The sequence below is a fragment of the Bombus bifarius genome, unplaced genomic scaffold (genome assembly GCF_011952205.1).
Source record: "Bombus bifarius isolate JDL3187 unplaced genomic scaffold, Bbif_JDL3187 scf7180000010271, whole genome shotgun sequence".
Classification (NCBI taxonomy): domain Eukaryota; kingdom Metazoa; phylum Arthropoda; class Insecta; order Hymenoptera; family Apidae; genus Bombus; species Bombus bifarius.
In genome coordinates this window covers 2,295,882-2,313,908 of record NW_022885586.1, presented here as the reverse complement: position 1 = coordinate 2,313,908, position 18,027 = coordinate 2,295,882, and the positions used below count along the sequence as shown (strand labels likewise).

The 18,027-nt window shown below is 28.1% G+C and overlaps 4 protein-coding genes across 8 annotated transcripts; 2 read left to right on the top strand and 2 right to left on the bottom strand.

Annotated features, from left to right (window-relative positions):
• Positions 1 to 377: 377 nt before the first annotated feature.
• LOC117216493 (Hermansky-Pudlak syndrome 3 protein) lies at positions 378 to 6,100 on the top strand. The gene is made up of 3 exons (XM_033463210.1): positions 378 to 4,306; positions 4,397 to 4,511; positions 4,582 to 6,100. Exons 1-3 carry the CDS (start codon positions 1,082 to 1,084, stop codon positions 4,761 to 4,763), a joined length of 3,522 nt encoding a protein of 1,173 aa, XP_033319101.1. The 5' UTR covers positions 378 to 1,081; the 3' UTR covers positions 4,764 to 6,100.
• Positions 6,101 to 6,162: 62 nt separating this feature from the next.
• Positions 6,163 to 9,294, bottom strand: LOC117216495 (peroxisomal targeting signal 1 receptor). 2 transcript variants are annotated; one of them, XM_033463213.1, is made up of 8 exons: positions 8,979 to 9,294; positions 8,297 to 8,672; positions 7,758 to 8,202; positions 7,130 to 7,673; positions 6,890 to 7,058; positions 6,655 to 6,812; positions 6,424 to 6,591; positions 6,163 to 6,347 (listed from the first exon to the last, which is right to left on the bottom strand). In XM_033463213.1, the coding sequence occupies exons 2-8, from the start codon at positions 8,642 to 8,644 to the stop codon at positions 6,308 to 6,310; spliced, it is 1,872 nt and encodes a 623-aa protein (XP_033319104.1). In that variant the 5' UTR covers positions 8,645 to 8,672; positions 8,979 to 9,294; the 3' UTR covers positions 6,163 to 6,307. The 2 variants fall into 2 exon arrangements, with proteins under 2 accessions (XP_033319104.1, XP_033319105.1); XM_033463214.1 differs by having other exon boundaries at positions 8,297 to 8,667.
• Positions 9,295 to 9,534: 240 nt separating this feature from the next.
• Positions 9,535 to 11,591, top strand: LOC117216498 (G patch domain-containing protein 4). Of its 2 annotated transcripts, XM_033463216.1 has the most exons (3): positions 9,535 to 9,698; positions 9,788 to 9,859; positions 10,039 to 11,591. In XM_033463216.1, the coding sequence occupies exons 2-3, from the start codon at positions 9,811 to 9,813 to the stop codon at positions 11,466 to 11,468; spliced, it is 1,479 nt and encodes a 492-aa protein (XP_033319107.1). In that variant the 5' UTR covers positions 9,535 to 9,698; positions 9,788 to 9,810; the 3' UTR covers positions 11,469 to 11,591. The 2 variants fall into 2 exon arrangements, with proteins under 2 accessions (XP_033319107.1, XP_033319106.1); XM_033463215.1 differs by lacking the exon at positions 9,535 to 9,698 and having other exon boundaries at positions 9,705 to 9,859.
• Positions 11,592 to 12,569: 978 nt separating this feature from the next.
• LOC117216499 (beta-1,3-galactosyltransferase 1-like) lies at positions 12,570 to 16,386 on the bottom strand. Of its 3 annotated transcripts, none has more exons than XM_033463220.1 (5): positions 16,025 to 16,385; positions 15,193 to 15,376; positions 14,310 to 14,575; positions 13,967 to 14,238; positions 12,570 to 13,887 (listed from the first exon to the last, which is right to left on the bottom strand). In XM_033463220.1, the coding sequence occupies exons 2-5, from the start codon at positions 15,374 to 15,376 to the stop codon at positions 13,464 to 13,466; spliced, it is 1,146 nt and encodes a 381-aa protein (XP_033319111.1). In that variant the 5' UTR covers positions 16,025 to 16,385; the 3' UTR covers positions 12,570 to 13,463. The 3 variants fall into 3 exon arrangements, with proteins under 3 accessions (XP_033319111.1, XP_033319110.1, XP_033319109.1); XM_033463218.1 differs by having other exon boundaries at positions 13,464 to 13,887; positions 15,136 to 15,376; positions 16,025 to 16,386; XM_033463219.1 differs by lacking the exon at positions 16,025 to 16,385 and having other exon boundaries at positions 15,136 to 15,376.
• Between the last annotated feature and the right edge of the window lie 1,641 nt (positions 16,387 to 18,027).

The window sequence follows — 18,027 nt, the reverse complement described above, 5'->3', positions numbered from 1 at the left end:
ACAATCTTTTTATACCTTATGATAATGATAATTTTATAACATATTAATATAACATATTATAGATTAAGAAAATTGATATCTTAAAATCGGATTAATATGATAACAATGCATGTATATGTATAATTTTTTATGTAATAAAAATTAAAAGATGAATTGTGATTTGTAACTTGACTGTATCTAATTCATTATAGGATATATTTTAAAAATCGTTACAAAAATTAATATTTAGATTACTCGTTTTTATATTTTTTTAACTATTTCTGGACAGAGTTCTTTTGCATTTTATATTTTATAATTATCCTACATTTCGAAACAGCATATTTATCACATTTGGCGGGCAAGAACTAGTAGAGCGCGTATGTAGCACGATTATGTTCTAACCATTAGTGTACATGCGCGTACTAAAAGATCTGTCAAACGAACGAGCTATATTTGCATTCTTCTACTTTGTGATATTCGTAGTGTTTTTAGATTGTACAAAATCATGTATAAAATATCGTAGTGCTCATTTCCATACGACGTTAGTTGGTTTTCTCGTACTTTATCGTAATTTGTCACTTTCAATATTCAATGTTTGTCACATAATGAAGGTATTAAATGTATAAAACATGAATTAGAAATGTCAAAGTACGCGTCATTGAGTTCGTTAACACGGATTTTTGGACGGTCTAAGATATATACCTATTAATCGGAGCAGAAAGAAAGCGATATTTCGGTGATATCTTCTTACGCTTAATTCTATATATTATATCTCGTTGATATTGAAAAATTTCGAAAAAACAACGAACTTATTATTCTGTCACATATTTTGCAAGTAACTTGTGTAGTAATAGTTTAAAAATGTAAAATAACCTTCAACGAATTTTATGCTAATTTATATCTTTAAATATTGTTCGATCACATCATGTAGTAATGTAAAAAAGTATAAGTTTTATATCAGATTTGAACAAAATAATTATTAACTTGAATTCATGTTCAATTTAGTTGCAAAGGTGATCAACTTACTATAATTAAATATAGTAATTTTTTTTCATACGTAAGATAGGTATGTTTAAAGAGCTCTTTTAGCACAAAAATCAACATGGTGCGTGTAATCACAGTACATAATTTTCTGGGGCAAAATATCACTCAAATTGAGGAGCCAACTGCAAGCTGTATAGCAAATGCATCTGGACATGAAATGCTACTCCTAGCATTGTCAACTCATTGCGTCGAAGTTTGGGAATTGATGATATCTGATATTAAACTACATACGGTTTTTCCAACAGTTGATATGATTAATCAAATGGTGCACTGTACCAAAGAAGATTATGTTGTAACGTTAGAATCAAAATTATCTAGAGATGCAAGCATTAATAATCATACAGGGAAAACAATTAATAATTTTGTTAGAATTTATGTTAACTGGGCTATGGTAAAAGATCAAAGTCAACCTATGCGTGCTAGAATAGCTGGGCGTGTTACTCCAAGTTTAAATCGACCATTGAATAGCTTAGAAATGATAGAGTTGCCATTAAATGTGCAACCTACACTCATTGCTTGCTGCCAAAGTACTGGCAACCTCCTAGTGGCTTCCGGAAATAGTGCTATTTTACATGAATTTAAAATTGAAACACAGCAAGTATCAAAGATGAAGTTTATAGATTTTGAGGCTCGACCATGGTCCTTGGGCTTTTCATTTTCTCCTACACACATGGAAATTGTTGAAGATTTTATATCAATTATGGATAAAACAAATTTATGTGTTTTTCGATTGACTAATTCAATGTATGAAGATATTGATCAATTGAGTTCTCTAACTTCCACAAACTCTTCATCTATTGATAAAACATCTATATCCACTGATTCCTCTCTTGTGGAAAACAGTAATAATACGACTAATCAAGATGATAACACAATATTGCAAGGAATAAATTCAAAATGTAAAAGTTCTAGTCAAGATCTGCACTTTATTGTATCAGAAAACAATGATTCTAGTGGAACAAGTACAAAATTTAAAGGTAGGAGGCATAGAAGTTCCAAAACAAGTATATGGAGTAAACTGGAGACAGGAGATTTCAGAAAAATAAAATCTAATAATAATGACACTGTTATAAATTTGGATCATTTAGTGTATAATGAAAGGGATGAATTACAAAGATTAATTGATCAAGAAGTTATAGATGGATATTCACAACCCTTGACTATAAATTTACCATCTATAAGTTTGGAAAGAGCAGGACCTGGGCATGCATTAAGTCCTTTCGTATTAAACCCATCAGAAATAAGGATTATAATTAAAACGAATTCTCCTGATTTAGGATGGTCGGAAAATTATACAATAAAAAATTTATTGTCTCTTAAAGTAATGGCAGCTAATAATAAACTTGATGGAAGTTCTGAACTGTTCAGCTGCTCTTTATTGAAGCCATTATACATGAGGAAGGAGTGTAATACTTCTTGTTTAAAAAAATCAATCCTCAGATCAGATAAATATACATATTTGCAGGGCGTAAGTTGCTTCTTATGCACACTGCAAGAAGGATATCTTTATCATTTCTCTGCTACTAGCTCAAATCCTACAGATGCAACTTGTTTAACTACTTATCCATTTACTGCACCTGTTAATCATGTAGCTTTGGAGCATACTGCTTTGCATGCATTGACTGAAGCTGGTCTTGAATCTTACACTCTACGTTTATCTCATCATGTTGCTAGAATGTCTAATGATATAGAAAATGTAAGAGTTACATGCCCTAGTGTTTCTGAGCCTGTTTGTTTAATAGGATTAAGGCCATTTCTGGGGATACAGAAATTATTACATAGCAAAAATTATCTAATCCTCTTAGCCAAAGCAGAAAACTCTTGGACTTTATATTCTTTAATTTTACCTAAATTGGAAAATTTGTATTATGATGTTTTAAACGCAGCGAGGAGTCATAAATCTTCTAGTCCTAGCACATACCGACATTTGTTAGGGGAAGCTCATGCTTTGATACGTTTAGCTAAAGACGCTGTGTATAATTGCTCAGACATTAATGAATTTGATGATATCGCAAATAAAAATGGATTGAAATTGAAGAACTTGTATAATCAATCATGCGCGCTGCTTGGAGACTATTATATTCGTTCCGAATATGACTCAGATTGGGATTTCTGTATACCCTATTATAAAATGTCGGGTTTAAAACCTTCAGAAGTATTATCTAGGAAATCGAGTCAAGATGCACCGGGTCTCGTTACGTTTTTGACTGATATACTTTTCACGATGAAAAGTGGTCCGGAAGCAGATGCCTTGTTCCAAGGATTTAATATTGTAGAAATAATATGTAAATTAAAGAAACCAGACTTAATGAAATTGATTTTCAGTAGTCCCGTATTACGAGAATATACTACAGAAAAACTAATACATCTTTTGTTATTATATGAAACGGACGAATTAGTCAAGTTAGCTTTGGCACTCTTATACATACAAGCTGAAAAACAAGAACAAGCAGAGAAAGTACTTGAACCAGTCTCAGCATTATGTGTCAAGAAAATAGTTTTAGAACATTGGGACCTGTTGTTTGATATGACGGCGATGAAAAAGAGAAGTCCAATGATTCCTACGTTTTCAGATTTCGCTGGAACGTTAATGCGTCAGAAAAATTCAACCTTTGCTGAAATTCTGATACAATTAATCGAAGAGGATGGAATCCTATCTCTTCATCAAATTATACAGGTGTTTTTAGAATATTTACCATCAAGAGTAGGACGAGATGGGCATAATGCGGCAATGACATTACAAGTATTTCTCGAAAAATATCTTCACAACTACTTTAGTACAAAATTGATTATAGATTCGTCTGTTATAAATAAAAATCAAATACGTACGGATTTCGCTTTGGTTGAAGCTTTTAAGCTATTAGTACGATCATACTTAGGCAAGTTAACACAAACAAAAGTGTACAAAATAGAAAATAAAGAAAACGTACAAGAAAATTATGATAACTTCATATTTGTGAAGTTTAGACCTCATTATCTAAACGGGATGCCACCGTATGCGAAAGATTATCAAAAAGTTTTGAATGTGAGCGATCTAAAAGATTTAGCTGATATCGATAAGACTGACTCTGAAAAAACTATACCAACGGAATTGTTTAAATTACAGTCTGTATTATCTTGTGATTTTATACCAAATGAGTGCTTATATGAAGTTAAGCAATTTCTTGAAACACAAGAGATTGATGGCAGTTTATCTTTAAAAGCGTTGTGCATTCAAAATACTGAAGAAACAACAACACTTTTAATGGATAATTGTCCTCAAGCTGTTGTGCAATATGCAAAGGTAAATACCATATATTTCAATCCACTACTTTTACGGTATTTTCAATTTGTTTTTATGATTGAATTTCATAAAATTGTGTTACAAATTTAGGACATGTATACTAAAGATTCTGAATGGAAGTATTTAATTGAGTTAACGCAAAATAGGATTGCTGTATCGAACTCTCGACAAGAATTGCAGTGTTTATACACGCAAATTATGAAAGGTAAATTTTTTCGATATATTTATGCTGAAGTATATTAAATTGTATTATAATATACTTTTTATCGTTTCAGCAATTTTGAATTATCTACCACATGCGTTGTCCTTAAAAAGTTTACATCGTGTTCTTCCAAAAGATGATGTAATAACATTTCAAAAATGCAGTGAAATGTGTAATCAAATTATGCACGCTGAACATGTTAAATCTTTAATAATAGAAACTGGACAACAACTTTTATCGACTTTAAAATTGTGAGCGCTAATTTCTACTGATCAATTTTATCGTCATTTGATGATAGCATAGGTCCAATTTTAATTATAAAGAAAAAAAAAACATATGATCTAAATGCAACAAAAAATTGTTGCACGAAAATTATACATTCTAGAGAAAATAGATTCGAAACAAATTGTACTTAATCTAATTTGTTGAAAACGATACTTTTTCATATGGCACGACTTTCATAAATTATAACTTTTTGCTTAAAATTACTTGGCGTTTAACGTAACTAGTGACTTTCTATCTCTGTGATCACATTTCAGACACTTTTTTCATTTATATAGGTGTTTTTTCTTATTGAATATAACTATAAATTTACAAATCGTTATTGAATATACTCATCATTTGTATAATATTTTTAAAAGTACATATTTATTTTAATGCAATTATTTAAAATGCTCGATCTTGATTAAAATCTTGGTCGTGCACAAGATTTTTTATGGATAAGAAGTTGTATTATATATAACAAATTGTCAGAAACTAAAGACAAATACTATAGATAAAATTAATTCACCTATTATTGATTGTTGAAATGTTCTATATAGATATATTGTATTATATCTAGACGTATGTTATCTTTCCCTTAGCTAATGAAATAGTTGAATCATAATTATGAAAAGTTTATACAGAGAACCAAGCATATAGATATTAAAATTTTACAATGTTATATATAATATTTAACGTAATAGATTGCTTTGTACACTGAACTAAGAAATTTTGTAGTAACGATCATTGTATTTTTGACTGCTGTTTGAATATTTCTAAGAATTTGTTAAAAATTGTTTATATTTTAACCGCTAAGGGCGGGGTGGCATGTGTTTAGGAAATCACGTACTGCTAAGGTAGTTACTTTTTATTATATTTGTTGATCCTATAATGTATTTTCATCACTTTCTGAATGTTACATTATATGTAACTTTAATGTGCCTTTAGGATTAATTTCTCTTTGTTACAAATGTAATATAATTATGTTAGAAGTGATCTATGATATTTATAAATTATAAAGAAATAATACATAGCTGTAACTCATATCAGAATGCTTCTTTATTATGTAATCATATTTTTATAATGCTATTTATTTATTTAAAGGAAGAAAGGAAAAGAAGGATGGAAATTATTTTATTGTTTCAGGATCGCTCGTTCCATTTCTTTTTTTACATATGATATTGCCGATTTTTCTCTATTGAATTATTTTATCTCAGGGATTCAATTATTTTAACTAATTTTTATTAAATGCATAACAATTTTATTATAGTATAATAGCTTTTAATTTATATAAGATAAAACAATAAAAAGTTGTATATCTACCAAACATATCCAACAAATTAGTTTTTTGACATCTAATATACGTAACTTAACCCTTCTTATAACAAAGAAATTATATGACAGCATCTTCTTAATGTCCTTTTTTTTATGTACACTTTTCAACTACGAAAAATATTTTTAATTACTTTATTTTACGATATCTTATACACTAAGTTAAAAAGATTTTATACTTTTTAACAGGTGAAGTCAACAATATTTTATACAATCTCAAATTCCTTATTCAACCTTGTTAGATCTCTGAAATAATAAAGAGTACCACTGTTTATATAATGAAATTTAATAGTTTTTATTAAGAAGTATTTATTAACCATACCTGTTTTCTATAGCTTCATTTAAGTGATATTTGTGCATAAGCGAAACGACAAGTCTCAGTGTTGACCAAATGGTATTTGACATCGCTTTCGGTGAAAAGTTTTCACTGTGAACTCCACGACCAGCAGCTTGTTGGTTTAACGCTATTACAAGATGTTCACCTGCTTCTCTGTAGAAAAATAAATAATTTAATCATGTAAAAAACTGTACATAATGTAAAAATTTTACTTACTTATATGCAGCAAGATTAATGCAAGAAATTCCAAGATTGTAACGAGCTCTAATAAATCCAGGTGATAATTTTAAAGCATGATGATACGCATTTATAGCTTCTTCCGATTTTTGACCATTAGCTAAAGTTGCACCTAATCTATTCCATAATCTAGAATCCTTCCGAAAATATTACGTTTTCGATAATATATTAACAATTGCTAATACGCATTACAAAAGATTAATTTATTACATACATCAGGGCGTACTTGCAGCGCTGCTTGGAAGCAATCGCTAGCTTTATCATATTCATTAGATAAATTAAAAAGGACTCCTAATCCACACTGTACATCGGCATCTATTTCATTCCACGGATTCATTCGTGCAGCTTGAATATAAAGATCTTTTACTTCTTCATGTACGTCACTAGAAAAAGTAAGAAGAATATTAGATATTACTCTATATATGTGTATTTTGTTAAACTTATTATTACTTACTTAAACAAAATAGTTGACACATTGGATTTTGATTGTTGCTCAGGACTACTAGCCTTTCGTACTGATAGATGCTTGTATTTTTCATTTTTTAGTAACCATTCTTTAAGTGTTACACATGCTTGGTTTTGGTAAGATTCATTTGTATATGAAACTGCAAGTGCCATAAGAGCAGCACTATTTATAGGATCCAAACTTAGACAATGTTTTAAAGCAGAAATAGCTAATGGATCTTGTTCATTTTCAGCTTGAGTTTTACCAAGAAGTAACCAAGCTTCTGAATCTTTTTCATCTTGTTGTACTGCTGCTTCAAAGCAAAGTATAGCACTTGGTAAATCACCATCTTTCAATCTTTTTTTACCCTCTTCTAATGCATTAGGAACATTTTTCATAGGATTTTCTTCACGAAATTGATAATCTTTAAATGGATCATAAAAAGTATCATATTCTGAAAGCCATGGATGCTTGGAAGATAGTTCCCCAGATGATGAAATCTTTTCCCATTCATTTTGAAGCTTCAAGAATGTAGATTCATAATTGTCTGTCTCTAGAATAAAAATTTGTTTTTATAAATATGTCTATAAGGAGAATTAGTTACAGATACTAACTTGGTACTAATATGTTTACCAACCTGAAGAAATATTTTCTTTTTGAAATTCATCTATCCAATTACTAGCAGCAGCTACTTCTTCTATCTTAGCTGTCACTTCATTTTCTTGACTATTATTGGTAGAAATTTTGTCTTCAGTCTTTTGATTATCTTTTTCATATTGTTCTGTCCAGTCTTTACTTGTATTCTGAACATCTGGCAGTGATTCTTCATTGTTTTTTGTGGGAACATCTCCTTCCTGTTTCATAAATTTCATAAACTTCGAATATTCAAAGTTAGGATTATCACTGTTTTCTATTGCTTCTGTTGGGTGTTCCATATTTATGTTATTGTGTATAGTATCTTTGCTATGTTCTATATATTCTTCTGCCCATTTTGGTCCTAATCCAAGTTCATGTTTTTGATGAGTTATAATGTTTGAATTCTGCTCTATCTCATGATGCCAAATGTCATCGGCATGGTGTTCCTGTATTAATTAGAAAATACAAATTTGTAATAAATATTTGTTTTATACTATAATGCTGCTAATATATGAATTCCAATGATAAAATGAGAATTACATTAAAATGACGTCCTGATTCAAGATATTGATTTGCCCAAGCTGTATCTAAACTGGTTAATTCTTGAGCAACTCCTGGTGCTGCTATAGGTGGATGAATATTTTGATCAATTTCACGCATTTCTTGCAATAAATTATCCATTCTAAATGTTTGAGGACATGAAGGATTTTCTTCTAAAAATTGTTTAACTAACTGGTCTGAATCTGAAGTTTGGAAAGGTTCCCCGTGATCAAAAGGATGACGTATTCCTTCTTCTTTGAATCCATGATCACGTACAAAATGTGATGTTAAACGAATTAAAGAACTGGGTCCACCGCAGTCACCCTCCACCAATTCACGCAATGCCATCTTTTTATAATATCAATATATACCTAAACTGATTAAAGAAATGTGTTATTTTTGAAAATAAAAAGTAATAATGCATGAAATATATCTATAAACATTATAGTAAAATAATTCTACAACATTAATCTCATTAATTCAATCAATTAAAGTAAGATGCTTATTAATTTCATTTATTTTATTCGATATTAAATATCGAATAAAGGTATAGTTGAGATAAAATGTTTGCGCAAAATTTTTTTATGCAACATTAGAATCCAATGATATTATATAAAAGTAGAAATGAATGCAAATTTCGTAAAATATCACAAATATTGGTAAAGGTATAAAGTTCACAAACCTCGTTTCGTTCTTAATATGTATAATTAAATATTCCGATGATGTTGTTACAAGATATTAAATGTGTTTCATCAAATCTACTGTTTGAAATTGTTCATTTCCTTGCCATCGAACAATATTGGTACTATAAGTCGAATAAATTTCGTTGTATAATGGTGTATTATCATGGCAAACGTAACGTTAAGACAAGACGAGTATTATAAAGCCATTTTTTATGTGTTTGTTGGCTAACGAACGTCAAACCGTGGACAAGTTGCAGATCTATCTGAAGACTTGAGCATCCTCTTTATGTAGTATATGATATATACGCAGTACTAAAATATATTTTTAATATATTTTAGTTAAATAAAAGTTGTTCATCTAACAGTATTATATAATCCCTAAAAATAATGATAACATCATTTCATGTTTAATATTCATTTCAAGATTTTTTTATTAACAAAGTACATATAAATAATATGTATAAAAGATACTATACAAAGAAATATTATTGAAATAAGAGCAAGAAATCCAAATTAATAATGCAATGTTTATGTTAAAATAATAAAAAAAAAATATTAAAAAAGAAAATATTTATGAAAATTCCTTAGATATTAAAATTGGACAAAATTTCTGTGAATCGCATAATAGCTCACAGTTGTACAGTAGCGCCACAATACGGATGTTATGGAAATTTCAATATGCAGAATATCCAGCAAATAATATAGTTTTCATTCACTAGGTAAGTTCTGCTTCTAGTTAATGAAAACATGTATCATTCGTAAATTGTGCTGTATTTGTAAGTTGTTAAATGACATTTTTTTATATAAGATTATAGTAACGAAAGTTTAAACATGAATGACTTTGCAAAGTCTCAGCTTATGAAATATGGCTGGACGGAAGGTATGATTTTACAAGCATTATTATGATATAATAATAGTTATATTATAACTATTACATTTAATACCTTTAAAGTATTATGTATTTAAATGTTTATTTGTGTACTTCGTTGTTAAATAAATTTGTTATGTAAATTTTGTAATACACGTTTGTAAATGTTTTTTCATATTTTATTGATATAGGTAAAGGTTTAGGTAAATATGAAAGTGGCATTACAGAACCTTTAAAACAAAAATTAAAATTTGATACAGCAGGAGTGGGATATAAAGATACAGATTGGAATAATTGGTGGGAACATGCTTTTAACAAAGCAGCTAGTAGTATCAAAGTTGAATCACGAACTGATGAAGTTTCAATATCTGTTTCAAAAGAAAATACAACTAATGATCTTCCTAAAGAAGAGTTAAATAAAAATGAATCTAAATATGGAAATTTTCTTAAAACTACTAAATTATTTAATGGCAACTTAATACTGATAAGTAGTTCTAATATGCATAAAAAACAAAATATTGAAGAAAATATCAAACATGTTCCTTTAACAGATGAAGAGTTATTTAAATTATGTGGTGGTAGAACTGCCCATAAAGGAGCCAGACATGGATTACAATTAAATGGAAAATTAAAAAGAATTGCCCAACAAGAAAAGTATTTATTAAACACTACAAAATTGGAAAACAATATCATATCCCATAATAATGAATATGAAGAGATTAATGATGAAAACATAGTATTACCAATGACTTCTACTGAAAGTGTAATGATTCCAAAAGGATGTAAAACCACTAATAAAAAGAATAGAAGACTTATAAATAACTTAAGTCATCAATTAAATATTTTATGTAATGTAAGCGATAGTGATGAAAGAAATATACATGCCACAGTAAAAGGAGAATTAAAACGGGAAAATAAAGAAAAATGTAAAAAGAGGAAAAGAAAGAAAGAAAAGAGAAGTTCAATTTCTTGTGATATTGAAAGTGCTGAAAAAGAAGAAAATACATTAAATTATGTAGTGCATTCTGTAGCTAAAAAAAACATTCAGGATCAAGTAAATGATCATACTGAAAACGAATATACAGGTACATCTTCACCAACAAAAAAAAGTAAAAAGAAGAGGAATAAATTAAAAAAGAAGAAAGATCAAGACAATCAATATAATCTCACTAATATCACTGATACATGGGAAGATGAATTGCATGGTTCTCAAGCAAAGAAATTTAAAAGATCACACAAAAATGACTTACCTTTGATTAAAGATGAAGATATTAAAACATTAGAGATCAAATTTCAAACAGAACTTTCTTGTAATGAATTAGCTGTAAAGCAAGTTGATACAACCAAGACACTTCCAGATATATCAGATGCATACTTTAAAAAGAAAGTGGATTATTTAAATACTAAAATAAAGAAAAAGAAACTGTCAAAGTTACATAAAAAAGAAAAGATTAAATTAGCTAAATTAACAGAAAGTTTAGAGGCTGTACATTTTAATACCGAAGAATCTGCTCCAAAAAAATATTCCAAAATAGAATTAAAGGAAGGATTAGAGAATTTATCTAGTATTGATTTTAAAAGGGATCCAGTTTTGAAAAAAAAGGAAAAAAGAGGCAATTAAATTCTTAACAAATTTTAAAAAAGAATATTGTCCCTAAATACACATATACTTATAAAATCATTTGTAATAATTGTGTATAAATATTTATGCATACAATAATTATGTCGTAATACGTATAAGATATCTACTGTGTATTTATTTTCTAAACATAATTTTCTAAATATGGTATTTTTTATTAAAATTTTATGGAATAATAATTTGCTACAAATGTTGATTTTTCTTCATTTTTTATGAGAGGAAAACTAGAAAAAGAATACGTTTTTCATACCCTTAACAATATTTTTTTCTTTTTGTTATACAATTTATTAATGGACACAAATTTTTGACAATTTAATAGACGCGCGTAAGAAATCAGTTGTATATACATATATATATATATATATATATATATATATATATATATATATATATATATATATATATATATATATATATATATATATATATATATATATATATGTATATATAAATTTGTAAAGATAAATGCATCGTTAAATTTTCGTATGTATCAATACCGTATGCACTTGTGTACAGTCCATCTAAGAAACAACAAGCGTGGTAATATTTTTAATAAAAATTTGTTATTAAATTTTATCGATTTTATGTTCAAAAATACATTTTTACTATTATGTAAAACTTAATTTTCATAAAAATTAAATGATGATCTGTAAAAAAGTACATCCGGCGAACGTATAATTAATTGCTATATAGCACCAAATTTCGTAATATGCTAGAAAAACTTTAAAGTTCAATTTTTCTAACAATATATTTATATAAAATAAAACAAGATCTTTTTCTCTAAGGCCACTAGAATAGTCCGTAGAGTCATTAATAATCTTAGTTTTGCTTTCACTAGTGAACGAATCTCACTCAACAAGCTTAATGAGTATGAATTCGTATTACTTAATTGAGCTAATAATTGATTTAAACATTGGTGTACTAATAATGCATTTTGCATTAGAATTAGCAAGGAATGTATTTCTTTTTTATATCCATAATCATTAAAATATCGTATAAAATGGTAATCGTTTCGATTAGTTGGAGTACAAGAAATGTAATTATTATTATGAATATCACTAGTATTAATTAATACGTTATAACGAACTTTTACAAAATTTTATATATCCTCAGCATACAATAGGCTACATCAAATTCATACTAGTTAAATATATGTGTCGTTGATATGTAAATATCATAATACGACACTAACAATGGTATTTTGCACAAAATACATACAGTCAAAATTGGATGGATGAATTTTCTACTTTTAATAGTCCCAACTAAAATTACTAAGTTGTATATAGTGTTATGTATAGGTAATAAATAACAAGCGGCGAATTTTAAAATTACGCAAATGATTACTAAAATAATTAGAATATTTGAGTATAAGAAAATATACCAATGTTTTATAATATTGAACAAATTTTAAACTAAATAAATTTTTATTAAAGAAATAACTACTAAGACTTACTGGCAATAGGTACAAATAGCAAAATATATGCATGTATATATACATATGTTCTCATAACAATTCTCTTAGAATTGTGAGAAAATATCAAAGTGAAATTCTTTCAATTTAGACAAAGAGTGTAATTTAATACACTTGTAACATGTTTTATATAGTTTTTTTCTAGTTTTGCTTTTCTAGTTTTTGTTAAAATTATATTAAATTGAATAAGATATCATCATTGAAGATTCCGAATTATTTAGATCTTTTTACATAAAAAATGAAGTTAACTCATAAGAGCAAGTCTAATTGACAATATTTTTCTTAAAAACTATTGCTATTCATATGGAAAAATAGTCTGTAAAACTTTTATTCAAACATCAATTACAAATCTCTCTTATTGTAGCTTTAAAAAAAGTTCTCTTCGTCAATATAATTTTAGTACGACTCTGTTTTATAATTATCATAATACTTATCGAGAATTTTGTTTTAATAAATATTAAATCAATAATAAATAACAGGTTTAATACTTAAAAATTTTAGTTAATTTAAACACATTTGTTAATAGGTCTTCTCTTTACTGTATAATATCCAATGTTTCTACCACTTCTGCTTAATGTAACTGATTTCTTATCAATATGAGAATGATTACTACAAGAGAGACTTGTATCATTCAATTTGTTCCATATAACATACATACTGGACACATTTACTTTGTGTGTTGTAATAGCATTTTTTAATGTACAAGGATCCAGTTTACGTGGAACATAACTAAATCCAGGATGATTTACAGGTCGTACTTTTGCATGTTTTGCACAGAGACCAGTAATGTAAACATCTTCCAAGTGAAGTAATGGTGTTCTTAATGCTGCATGATACAATTTAAATGCCACATCTAAACTCATTACATACCCCGTACCAGATAAGTAATTAGGATATATTTTCCCTGAATACATATATTTTGGTGTATACCTAATTAAACACATTTGTATGGATTCTCTTTCTATATATTCTTATCTTATATTTATATTATGATATGTATGTTGCTTACCATTTATTATTTGGATCTAAAATAGGTTTAGCATTACAGATGAGAGAACCTAACAATGTATCAGTTAGTGACTTTGATTGTAAAGTTTTCATTAAACTAGGAATATTTACAAACATATCATCATCTGTTTTCATGAGATATTTTGCTTGGCCACAATTTGATGTTATCCATTTCAACATCATTACAGATTTCAATGTTAAATTATTATAAGTATCATAAAATTTTTCTTGAATGATATCATTGTATTGATGACTTTCTTCAGCTATTATACTCTGTAATGTAATTTGTTATTGGTTTTGTTGTAACAGTTTTCATTTAAGAAATTTTACACATAAATACATACATTAAGTGTATCATTATCACTTTGTCCCAAAAGAAATGCTATCTTTACAGTCGAGTTATATATATTATCTAAATTATTCTTATTAGCCCAAGTGCTTCTTATAGCTGTTCGAGCTTGGATATTTGTAACAGCTGAACAAATAACTATGAAAAGATATGGTGACGAAGAACATATATCATTAGGACTTAAAACTGAAGTTGTATTTTCTGGATGAATATATACACAAAGATCTCTTGAAGTATTATATGCCCATCCTGGCAATTGCGCTGTAAATTATTTATATTTACAGAAATATTTTATCTTAATTCTATAAGGAAAGTTGTATTCATGAAATTCTTTTCCTTAAGCTTTGACTTCATATGCATGCTTAATAAAATTAAATAATTATTTTATTATAGCATCACTCAAGCATTCTACATTAAGTGGATGGAAAAAGGAAGATTGAAGTATACTGCAGATACTTTTTCTACTATTCAAATTTATTTTTTCTTTTCGCTAATTCTAACATGAATTCCCATGAATATACAACTGAATAAATTACCTACTACTTATCATTATAAAAAGAATTCCTTCCCTTCTAAAAAAAAATCCTTGACTCATTGGGTATTTAATATGATAGTAGGTAATATGTAAATATGTTCTATATAAACTATACTTATTTATGTAATTCTTACAGTATTTTTTAAGCTTACATTATTATAGTCCATAGAATTTAAATTTGTAACTGACAAATAATTATAAAGAGAAGAGTGAAAGTAGATTTACATATCAAGTCTTGTTAGTTTATAACACAACAAAAGCTCTAGCAATGTTAGTGAATGCATACCTACTGAGGCTACCAAATGTGAAACACCAATGTGTTTTGGAGAAGATGGAGTCTCACCTAAGCCTAAAAATGGGCCTTGAGCTGAATGGTATGCTGGTACATATATTAAACCAAGTGTAGCTAAGATCATAAATCCTACTGCTAATCTTCGGACAAATGATATCTTTCCTTTAACTATTCCATTATTAACTATATTGGTGGTTGATGGCAATTTCAATGGCAATAGTCGCGATTTGCCCATCTAAGAACAAATAATATTAATACAAATATATAATATTAATATTGTGATGGCCAATAAGTAATGTTGGATTTTTCTTTATATAGTCTTACCTTATTAATTTTTTACTCATTTAATTCTATCTTATTTGATTGTCAACAATCAAGATGATCCTCTGTATATCATTTTTTATTTAACAAAAGCATAAGAGCTACTTTATCAATATATGCATTTTTCAATGATAATGATTATTTGAAAAATAAATAGGTAACATTTATAATAATATTATGAAACAAAATAAATGTCAATTTTGAAATTGAATGGAGTAATAAATCAAATGTTATGGTCTCAAACATTGAAAACACTTTTACAACATAGATCGTCATAAGTCAGGTTTTTTAAAATTATTTCAATGAAATTATTAATAGTTACATTCCTTAATGTCCTAAATTGTATCAGTTAAGAAATAATGTAGCAATTTAATTCAATCATAGATGCATCAATAGCGAATATAAATTTAGTGTAAAATATTGATATAATAAATGTATATTACTTATTACTTTGTACGATACAAAATTGATCTATCTTTATAAACTGTAATAAATATTGCTAAATATTGACATAAAACCAAAAATTCAATTTTTCAGTTGGATACATTATAAACAACCTTACCTTTGAAATGCGGTGATTGCGTTACGCTGCATTTGACAACTCGCCATTTACCTCTGTCGTAAGATCGTACTTACGATTTATCAAAACATATCGCAGAAATTTCACGTTAGAGTATATGACAAAAATAAAAAAAAAAGAAAAAGCTTCTACTCAAATCTTCGTGATTCTTAGACTGTACCTTGAATCCAAATAGCTTGTCATTTCGTCATTTGTCAGATATCGCGCGAATGCAGTTCCACCTAGTGTTAATTACTTTGATTTCTCTGTTTTGCACTGTATTATTGCACTGTACCAGTAGAGAGGAAATTTCCTCTCTGGTAACAACTATAACAGCACAGTCGAGATATAGACACAGACCAAACGGAGTACAGACATTTACTAAGGCTGTGGTATGGAGACTTGGCATCTTATGGGCTATATTGTTATGTTATATATTCTGAAATACCGATTGCGTAAAAAATCAGAGGTTTTGACATGCTCCCTATGATTTAAAGCGGTGGATGTAGGAATTATAATCAGTCTAATTATCGAATTTGCTAGAATCGTCGTTACGTGCAAAAAGATCTTATTTTGTTTCATCCCCACATGAAATTTGCATACTTATACGTATGTATCAAAATATCAAAATCAAATTATCAAAATATCAACCTCTATTAACATTTAACATATTAACAATTATTAACATTCAAGTCTAATAAACAACAATCTTTAATTATCTTAAACAATTTGAATAATCAACGTTATGTTGTTAAAAACAAATTATAATATTCTTTGTTTTATGATAGATTTTTCTCAGTCTCCATTTTTACCCTTTATGCTTGATGATAAACATAAAATTATGATGAAACAAAAGCTTTTCATTAAGAACATAATCTTATTCGTACTTGTTACTGAACATTGTCTTAAATACGTTCTCTATTCCTTAATTTCATCCATTTGACTGTTTGAATACGCTAAATTTGCGCGCGCTTGTATATACGAACGCTCCTATTGGCGAAATTTATTGTCAAAGTCAAATCAAGCGTGCCTATTGGTGCAGAATATTCTCAAATGAAATTGAACGTTGTTCCTATTGGCGTAATATATTGTCACGTCAAATGGAGCTTTGCTATTGGTGCGAAATATTCGAATGCGTAGTTTCGCGGAGAATCGTGCTCTGAGGTGTCATTGTACTCTTGAATGTCGTGGAGCGAAGATTTGTCTCGTCGAGCGTTACCCTGTTGTTATTAGTACTTTCATTTCGACTTCATCAACATTTCTACACTTCTATCCGCTTCATTTAAATAGTATGTTCGTGTTTAATCATTTATTAATTATAATCTCAGTAAAATTAAGAAACTTTCTTTTATTTTCATCGTTGACTGTGTACTTAACAAGTTACAATCATCGATAGCTCATATTATCGGTCTTTGAAGCAGAATTTGGGTTCTATTATTACTCTATTTCACTATAATTGGTTTCATTATTGTAAATAATTGGTTTATTATACATTTATTTTTGACTGTATTTCTGATGGTTAAAATTATTGAAAATTAATTAATTTTAGGTGTCGAGGCTCTCTTCGCGATTTATTTTGAAAATTTCTTATTTTATATGTGAATTTAGTAAATTAAAGTTACGAGATAGAAAAACACTTTTGCAAACGCACATTAAAAGAAGCATTTGCTTATAAATTAATGTTTTTAATTTGATATTAAATTTTTTTGCGTAAAAGGAGGGTGGATGGGTCGTGGATAGGGAGGGTTTCCATTCACAGCAACCTCCACGCGGTGAGACCTGGACAATCATTATTTGATATACAATTACTAATTGCATCATTATATATATGGTATAATTATGAATTATATAACAAATAATACGAGCTGGTTTGCTGTGATCGCGATTATCTTTTTATGCAGTCCTTGGGTTGTTTCGAATGTACTCGGAGAACACATTCTTTTTTATTTTAGGAATCAGTAAAGTCAAATAAAGAAAAGATTTTAGAAATAGTATTATCAATTCAA

What these genes read in the sequence shown, in the direction of transcription:
- LOC117216493 (XM_033463210.1), top strand. Translation starts at nt 1,082, where the DNA reads ATGGTGCGTGTAATCACAGTACATAATTTTCTGGGGCAAAATATCACT. An exon ending in CTGTTGTGCAATATGCAAAG is followed by an intron (nt 4,307 to 4,396) that starts GTAAATACCATA and finishes TTACAAATTTAG; the next exon opens with GACATGTATACTAAAGATTC. An exon ending in ATACACGCAAATTATGAAAG is followed by an intron (nt 4,512 to 4,581) that starts GTAAATTTTTTC and finishes TTATCGTTTCAG; the next exon opens with CAATTTTGAATTATCTACCA.
- LOC117216495 (XM_033463213.1), bottom strand. Translation starts at nt 8,644, where the DNA reads ATGGCATTGCGTGAATTGGTGGAGGGTGACTGCGGTGGACCCAGTTCT. An exon ending in AAAAGAAAATATTTCTTCAG is followed by an intron (nt 7,674 to 7,757) that starts GTTGGTAAACAT and finishes TTTTTATTCTAG; the next exon opens with AGACAGACAATTATGAATCT. An exon ending in CGCTGCAAGTACGCCCTGAT is followed by an intron (nt 6,813 to 6,889) that starts GTATGTAATAAA and finishes TATTTTCGGAAG; the next exon opens with GATTCTAGATTATGGAATAG.
- LOC117216498 (XM_033463216.1), top strand. Translation starts at nt 9,811, where the DNA reads ATGAATGACTTTGCAAAGTCTCAGCTTATGAAATATGGCTGGACGGAA. An exon ending in GAAATATGGCTGGACGGAAG is followed by an intron (nt 9,860 to 10,038) that starts GTATGATTTTAC and finishes TTATTGATATAG; the next exon opens with GTAAAGGTTTAGGTAAATAT.
- LOC117216499 (XM_033463218.1), bottom strand. Translation starts at nt 15,376, where the DNA reads ATGGGCAAATCGCGACTATTGCCATTGAAATTGCCATCAACCACCAAT. An exon ending in GTGATAATGATACACTTAAT is followed by an intron (nt 14,239 to 14,309) that starts GTATGTATTTAT and finishes ATTACATTACAG; the next exon opens with AGTATAATAGCTGAAGAAAG. An exon ending in TTAGATCCAAATAATAAATG is followed by an intron (nt 13,888 to 13,966) that starts GTAAGCAACATA and finishes GTGTTTAATTAG; the next exon opens with GTATACACCAAAATATATGT.